The sequence below is a fragment of the Semicossyphus pulcher genome, unplaced genomic scaffold (assembly GCF_022749685.1).
Source record: "Semicossyphus pulcher isolate SPU_LCO1_2020_fin unplaced genomic scaffold, fSemPul1.0.p SCAF_10, whole genome shotgun sequence".
Classification (NCBI taxonomy): Eukaryota; Metazoa; Chordata; class Actinopteri; order Labriformes; family Labridae; genus Semicossyphus; species Semicossyphus pulcher.
In genome coordinates this window covers 9,632,085-9,650,497 of record NW_027211604.1, presented here as the reverse complement: position 1 = coordinate 9,650,497, position 18,413 = coordinate 9,632,085, and the positions used below count along the sequence as shown (strand labels likewise).

Genomic DNA, 18,413 nt, shown 5'->3' with positions numbered 1-18,413 from the left:
AGACACAAACACAGTAATGTCACATTCTTATTATATATATTTTTATGCATATTTTATTTCAACAAGGTGTAGAGAAATGATTGCATTGACATCACACACTCTGATGATAACTATATTTTCATTTGCATTGTCAGGCTGTTCAAGGTTGCTGTTCTTTTATAGATGTGAAATGTTAATAAAATTGCTTATAGACACACATTAACATTGATAAAGGAACCTTGCATTAAGAAGCAGCATTCAGTCAAAAGAAACAAGTGATTTTTGAAAATGTATATTGGACTGTCCATATAGTTTGCTGTTATATGGCTTTTATATAGCAGACATTTTGACCTGTCATAATAGGAAAACTACAGCTGTGTGTGTGTGTGTGTGTGTGTGTGTGTGTATGTGTATGGAGCTGTCGCAGCTAAGTATCCATCCATCAATATTCATATTGTTTTAATTTTTTACAGAGAGGTTTTCCTACTGTCAGATGTCAGAACTGATTTCCTGTAAATGTTCCTGGTGTTTTATGCTTCAAACTGATGATGACTCCCCTGTTGGTTGCAGGCAGTGATTGTTGCATTGTAACACTCTGTAACACTCTGAAACCTTGCTGACAAATACCTATTAACGATAATTCCATTTAGTGTTTATACAAGTTTTTGTCAGCTAAGTTGTTTTAGACATTTTTTTTATGATATTAGCTGATTTCTTTTTACTCAAGGATTTTGAGTGCTAGAAAGTTAAATTACTGTTATTCTACATAATTGTGAAGTACATGGACTTTGAGTACTTTGATTTTATCACTGTCAACCTAAAATATTGAACCTTTTTTTTCCCCCGCTACATTTATGTCACTCATAGTAACTTTACTGGTTTACACAAAAAATTTATGATCAGCTCTGATAGTATAATTCCTTCATTTAGATTTTAGCACTGCTTAGACTATCTACAAAATTAAAATGCTGCTTCTTTTGAAATTGTTAGCATACTTTAATTTGTACCTTTCCTTACTTTTTATCAACTATACAGTGTTATATTTCCACTTTAACTTGAGTGAAAGATCTGAGTACGTTATCTAGCACTGTTCAAGCCCCTCCTCAGCACAAGCCTTCTTATATTGAGCAGACTGCATGTTGTTCACCTTCGGGCCTCTAGGTGGCAGAGCCTTCTTGGTTTTTTAAGCCTTTAAATTAGAAAGAAGAAGAAACTTTGGCTTTTATTCAGGGAACATCAGGAGAAGGGGTACAAGATATACAGAAAGCATTTTTGGAAAATTTGACAGACATAGGTTATAGGTTATAGAGGTTTATTTTTGTTTTATTAATAGTACATATTAATTTATCTGATAATCCTCAGACAACGTCCATGCTAGATACTCCGGTACAGTAGGTGGCGGTATGCACCTAAGAAGTGATGGTTGTAACCCGCCATTTAATCAATGGAAGAAGAAGAAGAAGCAGAAGAACTTCCTAGGAGGAGCTGATAACAGGGTAAGTTTACGTTTATCCGTGAAATAATTGAGAACGTAGGAATAATGTATTTATGTAATGACTAATGTGTTACATTGACATGTTTAGAAGTAATGTTATAATTTGGGATAAAGGTCGTTCGCCTTGTTTCTGGTTTGAGCCGTCTTGGTTCGACAGCATGTTGTTCATTTCCAAGTGCAACGTTATAATGCTAACTGCCGCAGCTCACGTAAAATAAAACAGATATAACAAAATAAGTTCCCGCTGTCATTATTTGCTAATATTTTGTTTAGTGGTCGCGTTTGTGGGACAATAAACAGACATACAGCATCACAAGTTAAGAGGTAAAGACGGGAGAGTGAGTGAAAATATCAAAAAAGTCAAACTATGTAACATTTAGCTCAAGTAAACACGGTCTGTGAGTTAGACTAAAGGAGATTCAGCTTGATTGTCATATTGATAAGTATTAGTTTAAAGTGTATCTGTTGATACAGCACCTACAGGTTAAGATAAAGAAGAAACACGACACACTGTGTAATCTAAAGGAATAAAAAACGGTTAATATGACGCCTTTCAGCCCTAAAGTTAGATAATAACGGTGGTTTCAACCAAAGGGTGTTCATTGTCTTTAAAGAGGCCCCAAATGATGTGGGATTAAAGACATTTGAAGGGAAAAAAATAATATTTTAGCAAAAAAACATGAATCCTTTTCCCAACAACTTCCTCATTCTTGTGTAATACTGACGTTCAGTGTGATTGTCATCCCTGACCACTAACTGACGACATTTCATGGCAGCATGGAAAATGACTAAAATCATCTACAGTTAGTTAACAGCATCACAACCACAGGAATAGTCAAAGTACAGTCACCAGAGAGGTTTGATTGAAACATAATCCTCATGCAATGTACTTTTGACAAAGTCCACCAGTGTATCAGACACAGGCTGAATAAGCATCCATCAAAAGAAACCCGGATATATCTGGTTTTGTGTAACAATTTTATACACCCTGAATTTGACTGATATAGTGTATTTTTTCCTGTTTGTTCTTCTGCAGGTACAGGCAGGTGACCATCCTGAGAGATCTCCCCTTCAAAACCAAAAAAAGACCAGTGTGCATTTTCGTCATGTTAGTCTTTGTCTGACCTCCTCTGCGACATAATGGATGACATGGAGGCGATGGCCACATCACCAGGCTCTTCTATCGGGGAAGCAGTGTCTGGAAGAGGAGAGAATGTAAATTTTGAAGATGAAGATGAAGATCTCTACTACATCCCCGAGAGAAGACCCTCTCTGGACCTGGGGCCGAGTCCGATGGACATTAGTCACTGGTACTGTGACCTTTCTTTTACCAACCTAAAGTCTATTCTCTCTCCACCCCTGTAGGGTTGTGGTAGAACAAAAACAAGCAGTTGTATTATATAGTTAGCTCTGTGCAAAAGATAAGAGTACAAAGTGAAACTAATATCACGTACCTAATAGGTAAAAACAAGGGTGGAATGGCTGCTTAGCAGTTCTGCCTCAAGGGCAGGATAAAGATAGTCTTCTATTTCATCAAGTCTGTTTTCATGTTGAATTAGCCAGGCTGCCTCTGTATTTGTAGCTGTATGTTAACTGTAACTTTAATGACAGCACGTAACTCACAAAAATATGCACTTGGAGTCTCTGCAGAATCATACAAGGCCAAGAAAACCCTCTTAGAAAACTCTCAGATGAACATCGCTTTGGACAAAAGCATCTGCTAAATGAAATTGTAATTGTAAAGGGAAGGAAAAAATCATAATTTGAATAAAAGTAGAAAGTTAAAGCCCATGACTGTCCATCAACCTTCACTTGTCCTTATAGTCCCCATTCAAATACCCCAAACTTGACGGGTATTGATGCAGCTTGAAAAAGAGCTTTAAAGATTAAAATGATCTGCTTATCTGGCATATGCTATGGATGCCTTGTTATGTGGCCCCTAAGTAATTAACAAACTGTCATTCTGCCATGGTTCATCTTATTTTCTCAGGCATTATGTGGCACAGGCCTCGGCTCCAGCTCTGAGCTACCGGTCAATGACAAGTGAGGAGAACTCGGACAGCATGGAGGACGAGGATGGATGCTCCACGAGGTAAAACCATACACAATATCTCAAACAGCTTAAACCTCTTAATAAATTCATGCACCTGTCAATACACTCCACCGTTTGGGACTTTTATTGTATCCAAAGGAAAATATAATGTCATATTGTAGTTAGACTGAATATAATTGAAACGCTGTTATCATCCTGGTTTTAGGGTCCAGCTGAACAGAGCAGATTCCTACTCTAGCTGCTACTCCTTGGACAGCGATGATTGTGAAAAGAGAACCCTGAAGTAAGAAAAAAAACCATACACGGCAGTTCTTCACGTTACTGTGTGAGATTAAAGTGTTTTATTGACGCTAAAGAATGCTAAATCTCACACTGTGGCCTCACCAGGTATAAAAACAAAGAAGACGCCCCCTCGGAGCTTTCTGACACACCGGAGTTAAACCATGACCCAAATGCGATCAGGCATCCATCTCTGACTGTGGCATTTACTTTAAAGGTCAGTGTGTGCTCCCCTTTCGTCTTAATCAGTTTTAAAGAAATTAAGCAGAGTGTAGCCTCTAGCTGAAAACGACAGCTCTGAATTTTATCCTTCTCTTGACATCAGGCTATTTGTGACACCCTTGGGAAGCTGTCTGAGGGGGACATTAAGAGATTCAAGATGATGCTGTGGAAGCGTTACCCACAGTCATTCAACACTCCTCCACAAGGCATGGACTTGTTGGACCTCGTGGATCGGCTGCTCGAGCGTTACAACCTGGAGGTGTCTTTGCAGATCACCAAAACCCTGCTGGAGGAAATGGGGCTGAAGAAGATGGTTGATTATCTCCAGACTTTGTGCATCAGAAGTAAGTCAGCTGCTCTGTGTCTTAAAGTCTTATCTTAAAGTGTATGTTTGTATATATGTTACAAATATTTATATACTTGTTACTAGTATTTTTTAAGTTTCTTACCTATAATTGTATGAATATATGCATGTCGGTTTATTTTATATGTGTGGGTTTACATGAACATTTTTCTTTTCCAGATGAAGTACGTCACGATTTATGTGAGACTCTGAAGAGAAAATACGGCAGAGTATGTGAGGATTTCTCCTCACAGGGAGCGAAGAGGCCCTTCGACGACGTCTTTACTAATCTCTACATAACCACGACGTGTGATAATGGCCCAAATATTGAACACGAGGTCTTGACCATAGAAAAGATGGACAGCAACAGGGAAGAAGAGAAACTGCTTTCTACTAAGGATATTTTGAGCGCTGAGAGGCTGCAGCGCTCAAACCTGAAGTTTGTGCTGATCACTGGCGTGGCCGGGTCCGGAAAGTCTATGGCGGTCAGAAGATTAATCCTCGATTGGATTGAGGAGCAGTCCCACAAGCATGTGTCTTTCCTGTTTCCTTTACCGTTTAGAGAACTCAAACAGTTCGAGGGTTGTAAAGTGTCCGTGTTGGAAATCATCCAATCAGTCTACCCAGAAACAAAAAAACTCAGAGACGAGGATTATAGATCGGAAGACTGCAAAATCATGTTTGTCTTTGACGGTCTTGATGAGTACAATGGCAATTTTGACTTTCAAAACACGGAGCTTCTCTGTGACCACATGGAGCAAACCACCCTGAACATCATCGTTGTCAACCTCCTCAGAGGAAGGCTGCTCTACCGCGGCCTCTTCATCGTCACCACTCGACCGCAAGTGAAGCGTTGCGTTCCCTGGGATGCGCACTATGATGAGATAGAGTTACGTGGCTTCTGTGACACTGAAAAGGACGAGTACTTCAAGAAGAGATTTCAGGACCCAGATCAAGCAGCCCGAGTTATTGCATACATCAATTCTCTTAAAACCCTCCGCATCATGTGCCACCTGCCCTTGTTTTGCTCCCTGGTGGCTGATGAGTGCCAGCGCATATTTACAGAGCAGGGAACACAGGCTGCTCTGCCGCAGAGCATCACCTACATGTACTCAAAGCTGCTGCTAGCACTCATACGTCAGCATCGCATACTCAGAGCTCCAGATCTTAACCCAGATAAGGAGAGAGACTTCCTTGTGAAACTGGGGAAGTTGGCCTTCAACATGCTGGAAAAAGGACAGTACAAGATCATCAAGTCGGACTGGAAGGAGGTTGGAATCAGCGACGAGGAGGCGGTGACAAACAGCGGCCTCTGCACACAATTCATCACAAAACCATTTGTCTTATTTCAAGAGAAAGTCGTCAGCTTTATCCACCCCACCATGCAGGAGTACCTGGCTGCCCTCTATGCTTTTCTCTCCTTCAGAAACCAGGGGAAGAATATTTTTGAGCTGCAACTGAAGCACAAGGTCAGGGGGATGTTGAAGGGGCACAAGATGATGGAGCTGTACAAGAGCGCAGTGGACAAAAGCCTGCACTGTGAGGACGGCAGACTGGACTTCTTCCTGCGTTTCCTGTTCGGAATGACATCTAAGACCAACCAGGAGCTTCTCCATCCATTCTGCACCTCCTCTATGAAGTGGCCAACAGTCACTGAGGATGCTGCGGCCCTCATCAGGAAGAAGATCAGTGAAAGTCACTACCCTGGCGGGACAAGCAACTTGCAGCGCTGCCTGGAGGAGCTGGGTTTGTGAGCTTCAGAGGCAGTTTGCCCGACTCTTTCAAACCCTCATCACTGTGCCGAATCAGTTTAATACACTCTAAATATAAAGACTTCCCCTAAATTTAGCAAAACTTTTTTAAGAAATATGGCTGTCTTGATGGATGAACATTTCCTTTTCAAGCAACATGCATTAATGAAGCCTTTAAAGCCAAACGTAATCACCTCCACAGATGCACTAAGTTACACAGAGTTACTAAAGATGTGGAAACAGAATGTTTTAAGAACTGAGATTGTGTGTTGATCAGATTTACAGATGTTGAGAAATTATAGTAATACTATTTTTTTTCTGTTTTTTATATAATGTATGTTCTAGCAAAGATGTTAACATGACTAATTATTGTGTTTTGCACAGTAGGGCTGAAACTAACTAATTGTTGTCATTGCATGTCAATGTGTCCATCCCCAGGCCAAAAATGACCCTCAAATGTCTTGTTTCCCCCCAACCCAAATATATCCACTTAACTATCAAAGAAAAGAAAATATTAACATTTGAGAAGCCGATTTATTTTTCCTAAAACAAAAGTGAGTCAAATCTTTTTATCAAATACTTGGAAATTAATTTAGTAGTTTTAAACTGCCTGCTGGGGTTGTGCCTTAGTCTTAAAATCAGACATATTGCTCTTTAACTGCACTTTGAACAAAATGTTATGCTGTTGTACAATTTTAATTTATTTAACATTTCAAAATCTATTGATTTGTGACTTGTTGGCTGGCTGTGTTCTTGTTTGGGTATGTAATAATCACATTAAATAACTGTGGTTCTTTGGTTTATAGTTGAAGAGTATCTGTATCTAAGACTTCCCTTATATTTTCTGCAGTCAATAGATCAAAGTGCATTTGTCTTGTAGAGACATTTAGTAGGTTATTCTAAGCTTAATCCAAAAGGCAACTGGACTTGGTTGACGTTCTTGAAGACGTTTCCCTGAAGATGGCTTCCTCGACACCTCTTTCGAACTGGCCAGGATGTGAAGATGGCCTGAGAAGACCGTTGGTTCGAAAGAGGTGTAAAGGAAGCCATGTACGTTAAGCTAGAAAAACCATCCCTTAACAGAGGTGTTGGCCTAAAACAGCACCTACAATGCAGTGTTGAACTCTGTGCCCGAACAGCTGAGCTCACACTCACACTCAGGATCATGTGAGCCTAACGACCCATCAACACCAGAGGGTACTAACGACCCTCAGTGATACTAGGCCAGAGCTCAGGCTAACGACTCACCCTTGATTACACAGCTATTAGCATACTAATGACCTACAGAAGCCTTTCGGAGGAGAGTGGAAACGTCTTCAAGAACTTCAACCGAGTCCAGTTGCCTTTTGGATTAAGCTTAGAATTACCATGACCTGGATGACTGAGAACCTTCACAGATAAGTGACAGATACCTAGACTGTAGCTGTCTCTAGATGTTGTTTCTTAATTATCCTCAAAATGCTGCATCAAACGTACATTCACATGAGGGAATATTTCCTCAACTGTCTGTTTGGTTTCACCTCATGTTGTACTTTCAGGATCAGCAGTAGACGTTTAAACATTCAGTCAGTGAAGAGAAGCCATCATTTCATTTGTTCATCTTCTTTAATGTAACTTTGACACAGTTCTCCCACCCCGCATTGACATAATTATACATTCAGCGATAATGTTGACTCTTGTCACATATGAGTCAGTTAACAAGTAAGACATGGCTCAGAGAATTCTACTCATGCAGTAACATTTAGTGTTGTCTGTGTTTCCCCACAATACAACCGTTTCTTCTTACTGATAGCTTTGTGTACTTTAGGGCTGTTCCAGCAGCGTTGCTCACAACGCAGGTGAAGGTGGATTTAAGGTCTTCTGCTGTGACGTTCTTCAACAGCAAACTCCTCTGGAGGATTGCACCGTCCTCTAAAGTGGATCTAAAGCAAACACAGTCATTACAGCTCAGACATGTCAGTCTTCCCTCTATTTCTTAACAGCAGTCCAAAGAACAGGAGTGTACTGCTCTTAGATTGCTTTGCGCTGCGTTAACATGTTTCCATTGAAGTTAAAATTCATAATACTCACTCCGCTGATTCTACTATTCTGCCGCTGCTGGGCATTTCTTCTGGAAAACAGTCGTTGACGAGCCAGTAGATGACCGCCAAATCCACCTCACAGTTCGCCAACGCTTCACAGTGAAGAATCAGCCGATCACCTGTAAGAAGAAACACATGAAGGCCTGTGAGACTCAAATGTATGATTTAACGTGATGAACTGATTCACAATATGATCCCCCGTGAGCTGTCCCACAATAACACATTCTGTAATTAGCAAACCAGTTTGTAGTTTCCGTGCACAAGTGTTACCTGGATGAGCTCTTATTTGGACGTTATCCGGCCCGATGATCTCTGGAGATTCATCCTTGGAAACTGGAGAACAAATGAGAATAAGCACAAAAATCTTCAAAATAATCACAATAAAACAAAACAAATTATACTGTACCTTGAACTCCATCTGCACGCAGCAGACACAGAGAAATCAGGGCTGTTGCAGAGAAACAGCACAGTCACAAGGCATGCCATGATACAGTGAAACAGACTGATGGGATGAGTAAGTATTGTTACCTTTGACAACAGACGACTGCTTCATGTTGATTCCTCCAGTGAGAGCTTTGTGCCGTTGACTACTGTTGCGGATTATATACAGTCCTGTATAATGCACTTCCTCTACTATACACCCACTCAAATACATGTGCACTTACAGAGAGGGGATTTCCTCCCAAACATGCCAACTCATGTTCTCAGTGGACTGTTCACACACTCTTTTTGGTTACCTAAATAAGGCATGCTGACGAATCTGTAGGGATTCCAACTGAGTCAAACCTGTCACCCTGCGATGCTGGAAACCTCAAGGATGCACGGATGAAACACCTACACACCATCCAAACCATGTGACGTTTATTAACTGATCGTGATCAAACATATTCAAAACAAAACAAAACAATCATGTCCGCCTTGTTGTAGTGTCGTCCCTTTAATGCGAGTTGGTAAAGGAGGTCCAACTAAAAGACAGCTGGCAAAATGAGGCAAGGAAACAAACACCTTCCAGCACATATCAGACCAGAAAATTCACAAATAAGGGACTGGCATCGTCCACACTCTGACTGGGTTAAAGGTCATTCTAAGACAATAGTTTTCTTTTCTCTTCTGATCAAATTAAGTTGGAAAAATCGGTAGTTTTAGTGACGTTAAAATCTGATATCAAAGATTTGGTTTGTGCTTTCTGGGTTGCTTTAAACTGGGAGCTGTTAAAAACCCAGTTACAAGAAAATACTTTGTAATGTACCTCTAGCAATATCTAGTCATGCAGATGGTTGTATTTGGTTAGGCTTTGAGATATGCAACATGAGATTTCTACTTCCATCACAATACAGCAGAGGTGAACTAATGTCAAACTACAGGTAAAAAGATGTTTTCTCTCTGTAATTCAGGTGAACTGGCCCTTTAATTGAGTAAAAACAGAGGACCCTGTTTAATAGACAGGAACAGTCCTCTATTTTATATCATACAAACTCAATAAAGAGATATTGTTAAGGGGTAAAGGTCAAAGCCTGCTGGTAAGGATGAGTGTCAATGAAATTATGAGATCATTTCAAAATCCAGTAACACTAAAAGTTCCACCTCAACAAGTCCTGAATGAGGAATCCTCTGTTTCAGAGATACGTCTTTCCCCATGATGACGAAGCCTCCAGTCACATGACTGTGAGCACTCAGGAAACACTCATTTGTGCCACTCAAGTTCAAACTGCGCCGCTCACACAGTTACACGAGCGGTCGCATTACATGACGCAGTGGCAAAATGACTCCAGAGGAAGTGTTTAGATTCGGTGTTGAAGTACGTTGGAGGCACAGGGAGCTGAGGAGGAATTATTTATGTTTCATTCAATATTTATTACTCATGTTTGATAGCCATCAGACATGAGGATCAAAAACTCCAGCAAGATCTTTTACTAAGAATCAACAAACACTTAAGACATAAATTAGTAAAAAGCACCTCTCTAATGATTTTTGACAACCGTTTTACTAGGCCAGAAAATGCACCAACCGATTAATAAGATGTAGCGTACACAGTTTGTGTAGCAAATCCTGGGAAACTGACAGACATCCAAATTCAAATTACAAATAAAATTCAAATTAACCGTAAATACAGGTAATATGTGCCTATAAATATGTACAAAAGTATAGACACTTTTTATTGGGTGTTTTAGTTCAATGTTAGGCCCTCAGTCTTTTGAGCCAGTGCATATCTTCTCCGTATGGCGTGTGTGTGTCCATTGCTGCGTGTCGCAGGTCACTCCAGACCCAGGACGTAGTTGATGCCTTGCACAAATCCAATAATAACAGGCTGCCAGGCCACCAGGTAACGAAGCCAGTCTAAAAGTTGTCCATACATGACATGTGGCCTCTCCCAGCTACAAAAAAAAATAGGTTAAGGAAACCATAACTGTTCAATAAATAGGTCAAAATAATTAAAAGCCTTTATAGCTCATTCAACTGAAGAGGAGGAAGAAGATGCTTTTAGTTTCTTTTAGTAATTATATAATTTAGAGTTTGACAGTTGTCTGATGTGTAATCTGTGAACCACAAAAAGGAACAGGAACCTGGTATACAAGCTATTGATTTCTCATGTCATTCCAGGTAGCCTGAAAGAGTGCTGAAAAAAATCACCTAAACTTCACGGTCACCTAAACTTCCTCCTAGTTACAAGAAAAGCGTCTTTCTCCAGTAACTTGGTATGACTGTGTTTCCTGAATGTTGCTTTCAGGTCATCTGTGAAATCCCAACTTATACTAATGCAGTGTGTGCATGCATATTGCTAAATATATATATAAATCTTTGATGTGACAACAGATCATTTCACATAAAATATTTGGATAGTCAGTGACAAAGCAATACAGGTGAAGCTGACATGTGTGAGCGTTAAAGAATGAGAAGGATACGGGTTGCTGAACATCCTCTTCAGATCCACCTTCTCTTTGCAGTACGGGCACATCTGCTTCTTTCCCACGATGCACCATCCTCTTATGCAGAACTCGTGGAACCTGAGTGTGGAGTTAAGGCTCGGCACAGCAGTGTGTGAGCAACAGTTCAAACCTACCGACTTTGGAAAAAGGCAGCGTTTTGTTGAAACGTGAAACACATTATATTTGTGTCCATTTTGTATTAAGTTGTTAGATTTCATAAACAGCAGAAATTCACCAACAATATGTTCAAGAAAGTCCATTTCGATTTAAGTATAAGAAAAAAGTATAAAACCTTATACAGTATTTTTTTTAAAAGATTATGTTTTTGGCTTTTGCTTGTATTTTATAGGACCGCTGAAGTGAGACAGGAAGTGTGGGGAGTAGAGAGTGGAGGATGACACGCACCAAATGATCGGCAGACCGAGATTTGAACCTCATCAAGGACTGTAGGCTTTTTTGGGGCGCCTACTGAGATAAACCAACGCCCACTAAGGCCCTTAACACAGCTGGTATTAACATTTGGACAGCCTTAACTACAGCCTCTGAACGCTCCCAGGACGGATTGAAGACACATGCAGATCCGATCACTCATTATCCACATACGTCTGGTAGTGTGAACGCACACGTGTCCTGGGCCACATTAAGCACCGCCCACTCATATCCACGGCAACGATCAACGGGATACGGGAGATCACTCTCATTCCTGTCTGATTTAACATTTCTCTGCTGTGTCTCTTAAAAATCTTATTCTTATTTATTTCTCATGTCACTCCAGCATGTGTAAGCGTAGATGTGCACAGTGTGCACAGCAACACAGACAGATCGTGTCTGTATTTATTCAGTAAGGAGACTGCTTTTAAGTTTTTACCAGGTGTGTTAGGGGCCTATGTATCTTATCAGGACAGAAAGTTAGTTACAGTACTAGAGTTGCAGGGTTTTACTAGTATTTACACATTTTATTCAACCTAGCCTATTTGTATTCCTAAAGGGCTGCAATTCACTAAAATGATGAAACAGGGAACTTTGTCTGTTTGATATGATGACACGAGGTTTGACAGAGAAAGCTTGCAGACTTAACTGAACACTAAATAAGCACGTGTGTTATGTACATTGTACATTCATGGAGGAAGTTATGCTATGTCAGATAAACAGAATTTCAACAGACAGACATAAAGGTTAAGTTAACACTGCCAATTCCCCTTTATCCTGAGAATGAGGACAGCCTACCTACTTTGCCTTTTGTAGGTACCAACTACTCCATCGTTCAAATACGGGTAATAAAGCTGAACTTCTCTTTCACAGCTGATAGAGGCAGTAACCTTAAATGTTTCTCACAATGAAGGATACACATGGTTGCAGGATAATCTGTACGTGTTCTCAATAATCCCCTCCTCACTGACATCGACCAGGATGGGCTGACCGCACACGGCACAGATATTATCAGAGAGGTGCTTGGTTGGCATGCCCGATGCACTGTAATACTAACAAAGAGAAGAAGAGAAAACAGGCAAAATTACATTCAAAGGTTAAAATTATATTCAGTAGTTCACAGTGTGTGTAATCTGTTGACCTACCCCAACGGTTGAAGCCATGAAGTCTGCACACATCTCTGCAAAGTCCCGTCCTAGCACCCCGTAGTACAGCCCGTAGAAAAGGAGTGAAACACCAAAGTCCATTGCATCCTCCGGTTTTATCCTGCACAGAGAAGAAACTGTGTGGGAATCGTGGCTCGGGTGGAACTTTTTCCAAGCTCATTAAACCGATATGTCTGTCTTTATATACTACAGCAAAGTATACATCTTATTGGAAGACACCAATTTGCTGTGAATTCTAGCATGTTGACATTAGTTTATTTACCGTAAACACCTTAATACTCTGAAACATATTTGTCCATGTATTTGAATGATCAGTTATTCCAGGGAACCAAAAAAATCCAGGCCAAAGACTTTTCTCACAAGGAAGAACCAAGTGTCATTTCATTTAATAAGTGGAAAATCTGGATCAATAAGGACATACAGGAAGCTTCTGGTACCTTCCTGTTTATCGATTCTGCAAATTAAGAATACAAATGTTCTATATTGGAGGAAATTCCTGAAGCACAGGTGAAACAAACCCTAGTTATCACATCCAGTAAGAAGATGAAAAAGATTTTTTAAAAAGTCTCTAATTTGAATTTCCATTTGTCAAAAATGACCCTATGTATTAAATGGAAACAATCAATACGGCATCAAAGGACCTCATCTAATTATAGTAAATGTTTGTCTGAGAAGGCCCTTTCCCTTTCTGACTTCTTATAATAAGAGCAACATTTTAAAAACCAATGCAATAAGCAAGACGAATTAAAAGATGGACTTGTGCCTTTTTTAAATTGAGCTATAAATAGCAGCTTCCATTACCTCTTCAGACCGTGCGTCTGAAACAGGAGACATAACAGCTCTCTGTTATTTCAGGAAGCGACGTTTGTTATTTCCTTCTTTAAAAAGTAAACTTGTGTACTGACTACGTGTGTTTATATGTCATGGCAAGTCAACAGTGACAATGTATTATTACATTTGTCACATGATGTTCATTTCAGTTGACCAGAGTTGACCTTTTAATACGTAAATTTGCTATTATTACTGGACATCATCTCCTTGGAGCTCGAACAAACGGTGCGAAGGATAGTTTAATTAACACTTTGTCCGAGGCTCCAGAGAAAATTAAATTAACTTACATACCACAATGTTTGCAATAACGTAACACCATTGACTGTATATCTTCATTCAAACCCTGCAAGATATAAGATTTGGTCTGCTTTATATACATGTAACCTGTTTGTTTGTTGTTTTATCTCCTTCTGTTTTTTAGCCTTTTTTATCAATTTAAATCTTTATTTTCATTCATATGTTGACTATTGATGTCATTAGGTCTTTAGTATTTCTTATCTTTGTACCCATGTGTCATACGGGGAGGGAGAGCAGAGTTTTTGAATGGAGGGGCAAAAAAAACATGTATGTATGTACAGGCTCATGATTTACTGTGATATTTAATTTAACCTCCATTTCTGAAAATGTGATTAAAAAACAAAAACAAACTTGTTGCTATGGATTCTGCAAAGACAAAGAAGCTGGCGGAAAAACAGTGGGTTTGCTTCTTTTAAAGATAGAGTCAGATTACATCATCCAGGCAGGGCTTGGATGCTGTAATGCTTTAATACCAAACTTCAAGTAATGAAAAAAGGAAGAGTAAAGCAGTTGTTATTGGAGCAGTGACAACCAGGAGGGGTGTAAAAAAGGCAAAACATCATCATCTAGTGGCAGCCAAGGGCTACATGTGCCACACACACCAGGAAGAATCTTTCCTTTTCACATTTGAAATAGAAGAACTTAAATAGCACGCTGGAAAAGATTTTATGTTCAAAGGTGTAAATCAAGAACCACTGAGATTTTTGGTTCAGTTTGCACAGATAAAATAATATAGAGCTGGTAATACGTACCTGAATATTAAGTTTATACCAAAAAGTGTAAACATGACGACCGTGTAGCCAACTATTCCTGTGGCATAGCTGATCTTGTAGAGGAGAAGGAACCACTTATACACCAACCTACAGCAGCCAAAGAGAAAGAATACGTCTCTAAGTATGTAAGAATACATTATGGACAGTTTGATCCACATGAATGGAAGGGTTGATCTCTTAATTTACAAGATATGGTGTAGTGCAAACAGGTGGTATACCTCGGTGTGGTGCATGCCAGAGGCTTGCGGGTGGCACGGTAGGTGATGTACGCTGTGATGACAGAGAAGATAAACCACGTGGTCAGGAACCTCCACCAGTGAAGCTTGGTAGTGAAGTAGAGAGGAACTACCCACATCTGGAACAGAGTCACCAGCTGCAAGACAGCAGAGTGTTTATGTTAGAAGTTGCATGTTTACCAGTCTTACAAAAAATATATATCACACATTGTGTCAACAGACAAAGAGAGATCATTTCAATTATGTGTCTTTTTATGGTCGTATTCCCAAACATTTTGCTTGTGTGTCTTACATTGTATGACTTTGGATGTCTCTGTTTCCACTGCACGAGGACTAGCTGAGCGACGACGAGGGTGACTATGAGGATGAGCACCATCTCTGCGTGCATGGCCTCATGGCCTTTGTGTTTGGCATGCATTCTTGCATGCTCCACCCTGTGGAAAAAGAGGAACATGCTTAACCAATGTTACACAGCTACGCCATTTGTTGCTTCATAACTATGTAAGATAGGCGTGCCATTAGAGGTGCACTGAAATCGTTATACAGAAATCAGGAAATTGTGCTGTACACTGAGACAAAAGACCTGCTAAGACTGTGAGGTCTTAAATACAGAATGAGAAAAGGAAGATGTTTATCCAGAGGAGACCAGTTTGTCCTCTTTAAGTACACTGTGTTATAAGAATTAATACATGATCTATTACAACCGTGACAAAGATACTTACCTCCACTTCTCTTCTGGTGAAAGCTTGGACACATCAAACTAAAAAAAGGAAGAGACAAAGTAATAAGTTGAACAAACTGATACAAAAGCTTCAGCATTCCCATTCTGATGAAAATTACAGATGTCAAACTATAAGGATGGAACACCACTGTAACAATTATACAAATAATAACTAAATAAAGACAGAAATACACAAATGATTACAGTAAACAAAAACTAACAGCAAACTACACAAACATAATGTCAAACATCATCTCTCACTCAGTTGGCTTTAGACTTCTAGATCTTAGATTGCATACCAATAACATAGTCTAAAAAATAACTAATTGATTGAATTTAAATATTTGACGTGTGTCAAAGCTGGGCGTACCCTCAAAACTATGTATAATTAACAGAGATTATAAAGTTATTAAATCACACGAAGCATGTTTAGCAATTACATTCCCTCCCAAGTAGTTGGGCTTGTTTAACTACATTACTGAGGCTGGAATTAAAAGATGGCAGTAAGAAAGGGATGCAAAGTTTTCTAGGATAATATATTTTTGATTTATTGTATGTCGTCTTTCCAATGTATACACGAGGCGGCAGAGAGAAAACAGGAGCCAATACTTCCCTTGCATTTCCATTCAAACTACACACGCTTAAGTCAACAATGAATCAAACATGAGTATATAATAAGTCCTCTGTCAGCCTATGGACAGACCGGCCAAGCTGCACGTCTCGTAGCTACACCTCACACGACAGATTACAATAGATTTATACACTGGTTCAGTTCACCCCGTCTCGCGTACTGTGAGCTCCAGCTGTAACATCAATTTAACAACTAGGTCTAGTTTGACCTGAAGATTGAAAGGCCACAGGAAGTGGTTATGTTGCTTCCCCTGAGTTGACACTCTCTAATAAATGATCCACTTGGCCCTTTAACACAGAGAGGGCATTAAGTGACCTCTGACCCGAGCAGCCACATCATCTGTAGCGTTATCTGTGGCATTAATTAATCAAACTGTCAGAGATTTAATAACGTTTCAGTAGACAAACGACAGATAAAGTGGACTGAAATAAATACTAAAATACTAAGATAATAAAAAAAACACCTGTACTGCTTTAACCAGATGGAAGCTACCACATAATCATTTGAACATTAGCCGGCTAGCTATCGTTAGCTAGCTTAGCATTGCTACATGGCTCTCAGGGCGTTTCTCGCTTGCCCTGTTGTTTTGTCGAACAACGCGCACACGGTTGTGTTGAATGGACAGTGCACTTTATCCTAATCCCCTCCCCCTGTTTGGAAACAGATGGTTAAAATGTTGCTACCTGCTTACGTTAGGCTGGACCCTTGAGTTGTGTCTAACACATAGTTCCGAGTTGTTAGCTTGCACCACAGTATAAATTTAACAGCATGTGTTTTATCTGTCAAAAACCTCGGTGTGTGCCGTTTCTCTCACCTGCTGCGGTTCATCATGATGCTCCAGCCCATGGTCGTGCTCCACACCATCAACCTCCACATCGAACACCCCGGCCATCTTCGGAGTGCTGCCTTACCTTTCCGGGTCCATTAGCATTAGCAACAAACCCAAGAAGGTCACATCCGGTCTTGGCTTGTCTCTTCATTTTTCAAAATAAAGTTCGGAAATAATGTAGGTCAAATACTGAACCTTTTACTTTATGTATTTGTTTGTGAAGCTGTCTAACGTGAGATCATACATAGTGCAGGAAAATCTATTGTTTTCATGACAGTACATTTTTAACATAACAGTTATTTACACTATTATTATTCATCAAATTTAAGATGTCTAATCTCATTACAACACAGACAAATATTCTACTTTTGTCAAAATTTATAAATAAGTTGATATTATTGATGTATATACACACCATTGTTTCCTGAAGTATTGCCTGTGATAATGATTTAAATTTCTGATTAAATTATTCTTTTGTTTCTTAAATGTGCGACTTGTTTTGTGGGAGATATTATTGATATAGATGGATAGATATAAATGTTATTAATGTCACCACAGTTTTACTCTTTTCATACATGGAATATACAATGTAATATTAAAAATGATATATAGATTTTTTTTCATATACTGTATGTATTAGACTTTTAGGTATAATCCAAAAATGTATTAATCTGGTCATGAGGCTCATGCCTCATGCCATCAGGCTGTACAACTCCTCACTTAGGGGGAGGAGGTAACAGGGACAGACTCTCTCACAAGCGGTAGCCACTAATTCACCTCACAAAGTTAATAGTAGTTATCTTCCTTTATTCAATAGTAATATTTATTTATTTCTCAAAGGGTCATATGTGCAATAAAAATCTGTCAATGTGCAATAATCTCTCACCACAGTGCAATAACCTAATACCACAGTGCAATAACCTAATTTAGTTTAATCGAACTATTACCCACTGTTTACTTGTACATTTTCTAAGAGTGTATATTTTATATATTTTGTTATCTAATTTTGTACTTTTTATATATATATATATATATATATATCGATAGATATATATATTTTGATCTTTATTTTTTACCCTCTGTGTGCTGATTCTTTCCTATTGTATTGTACTGTATAAGCTGCTGGAGACTGAATTTCCCAGAGGGAGTCATCCCAAAGGGATCAATAAAGTTGAGTCTAAGTCTAAGTCTAAGTCTATGATGTAGTCATCATCAATTCTTTTAGTTTCACATTGTTTAAGTGACATTTACAAATGGTTTTGGGAGCAATATTTTACATGTGTTTAGAAACAATTTGCACAGTCCTGCTGCTGAAATAAAGTACATTATTATAAGTTATCAAACCTGTTGTTTGAAATATCCCGCCGGAT

The 18,413-nt window shown here is 39.3% G+C and overlaps 2 protein-coding genes across 4 annotated transcripts; one reads left to right on the top strand and one right to left on the bottom strand.

The window, feature by feature from the left end:
* The first annotated feature begins 1,430 nt into the window (after positions 1-1,430).
* nlrc3l1 (NLR family, CARD domain containing 3-like 1) lies at positions 1,431-6,878 on the top strand. Its single transcript, XM_069674264.1, has 7 exons — positions 1,431-1,475; positions 2,511-2,784; positions 3,465-3,566; positions 3,733-3,810; positions 3,915-4,023; positions 4,132-4,372; positions 4,552-6,878. Exons 2-7 carry the CDS (start codon positions 2,615-2,617, stop codon positions 6,123-6,125), a joined length of 2,274 nt encoding a protein of 757 aa, XP_069530365.1. The 5' UTR covers positions 1,431-1,475; positions 2,511-2,614; the 3' UTR covers positions 6,126-6,878.
* Positions 6,879-7,731: 853 nt separating this feature from the next.
* On the bottom strand, positions 7,732-17,106 carry rnf121 (ring finger protein 121). Of its 3 annotated transcripts, XR_011309318.1 has the most exons (13): positions 17,029-17,106; positions 15,585-15,622; positions 15,155-15,296; positions 14,845-14,999; positions 14,606-14,713; positions 12,705-12,825; positions 12,478-12,611; positions 11,107-11,208; positions 8,732-10,578; positions 8,610-8,651; positions 8,474-8,536; positions 8,193-8,322; positions 7,732-8,044 (listed from the first exon to the last, which is right to left on the bottom strand). XR_011309318.1 is itself a non-coding variant. In XM_069677524.1 (9 exons), the coding sequence occupies exons 1-9, from the start codon at positions 17,104-17,106 to the stop codon at positions 10,458-10,460; spliced, it is 999 nt and encodes a 332-aa protein (XP_069533625.1). In that variant the 3' UTR covers positions 8,444-10,457. The 3 variants fall into 3 exon arrangements, 1 of the variants encoding a protein (XP_069533625.1); XR_011309317.1 differs by having other exon boundaries at positions 8,474-10,578; XM_069677524.1 differs by lacking the exons at positions 7,732-8,044; positions 8,193-8,322 and having other exon boundaries at positions 8,444-10,578.
* Positions 17,107-18,413: the final 1,307 nt, after the last annotated feature.

Bases quoted from the DNA above. Each gene is read 5' to 3' on its own strand.
- nlrc3l1 (XM_069674264.1), top strand. From the start codon at position 2,615: ATGGATGACATGGAGGCGATGGCCACATCACCAGGCTCTTCTATCGGG. The intron at 2,785-3,464 runs GTACTGTGACCT...TTATTTTCTCAG, and splicing joins CCGATGGACATTAGTCACTG to GCATTATGTGGCACAGGCCT. The intron at 4,373-4,551 runs GTAAGTCAGCTG...TTTCTTTTCCAG, and splicing joins CCAGACTTTGTGCATCAGAA to ATGAAGTACGTCACGATTTA.
- rnf121 (XM_069677524.1), bottom strand. From the start codon at position 17,106: ATGGCCGGGGTGTTCGATGTGGAGGTTGATGGTGTGGAGCACGACCAT. The intron at 12,612-12,704 runs GTAGGTCAACAG...TCTCTTTGTTAG, and splicing joins TCATGGCTTCAACCGTTGGG to TATTACAGTGCATCGGGCAT. The intron at 11,209-12,477 runs GTATCCTTCATT...CTCCACACTCAG, and splicing joins AGATTATCCTGCAACCATGT to GTTCCACGAGTTCTGCATAA.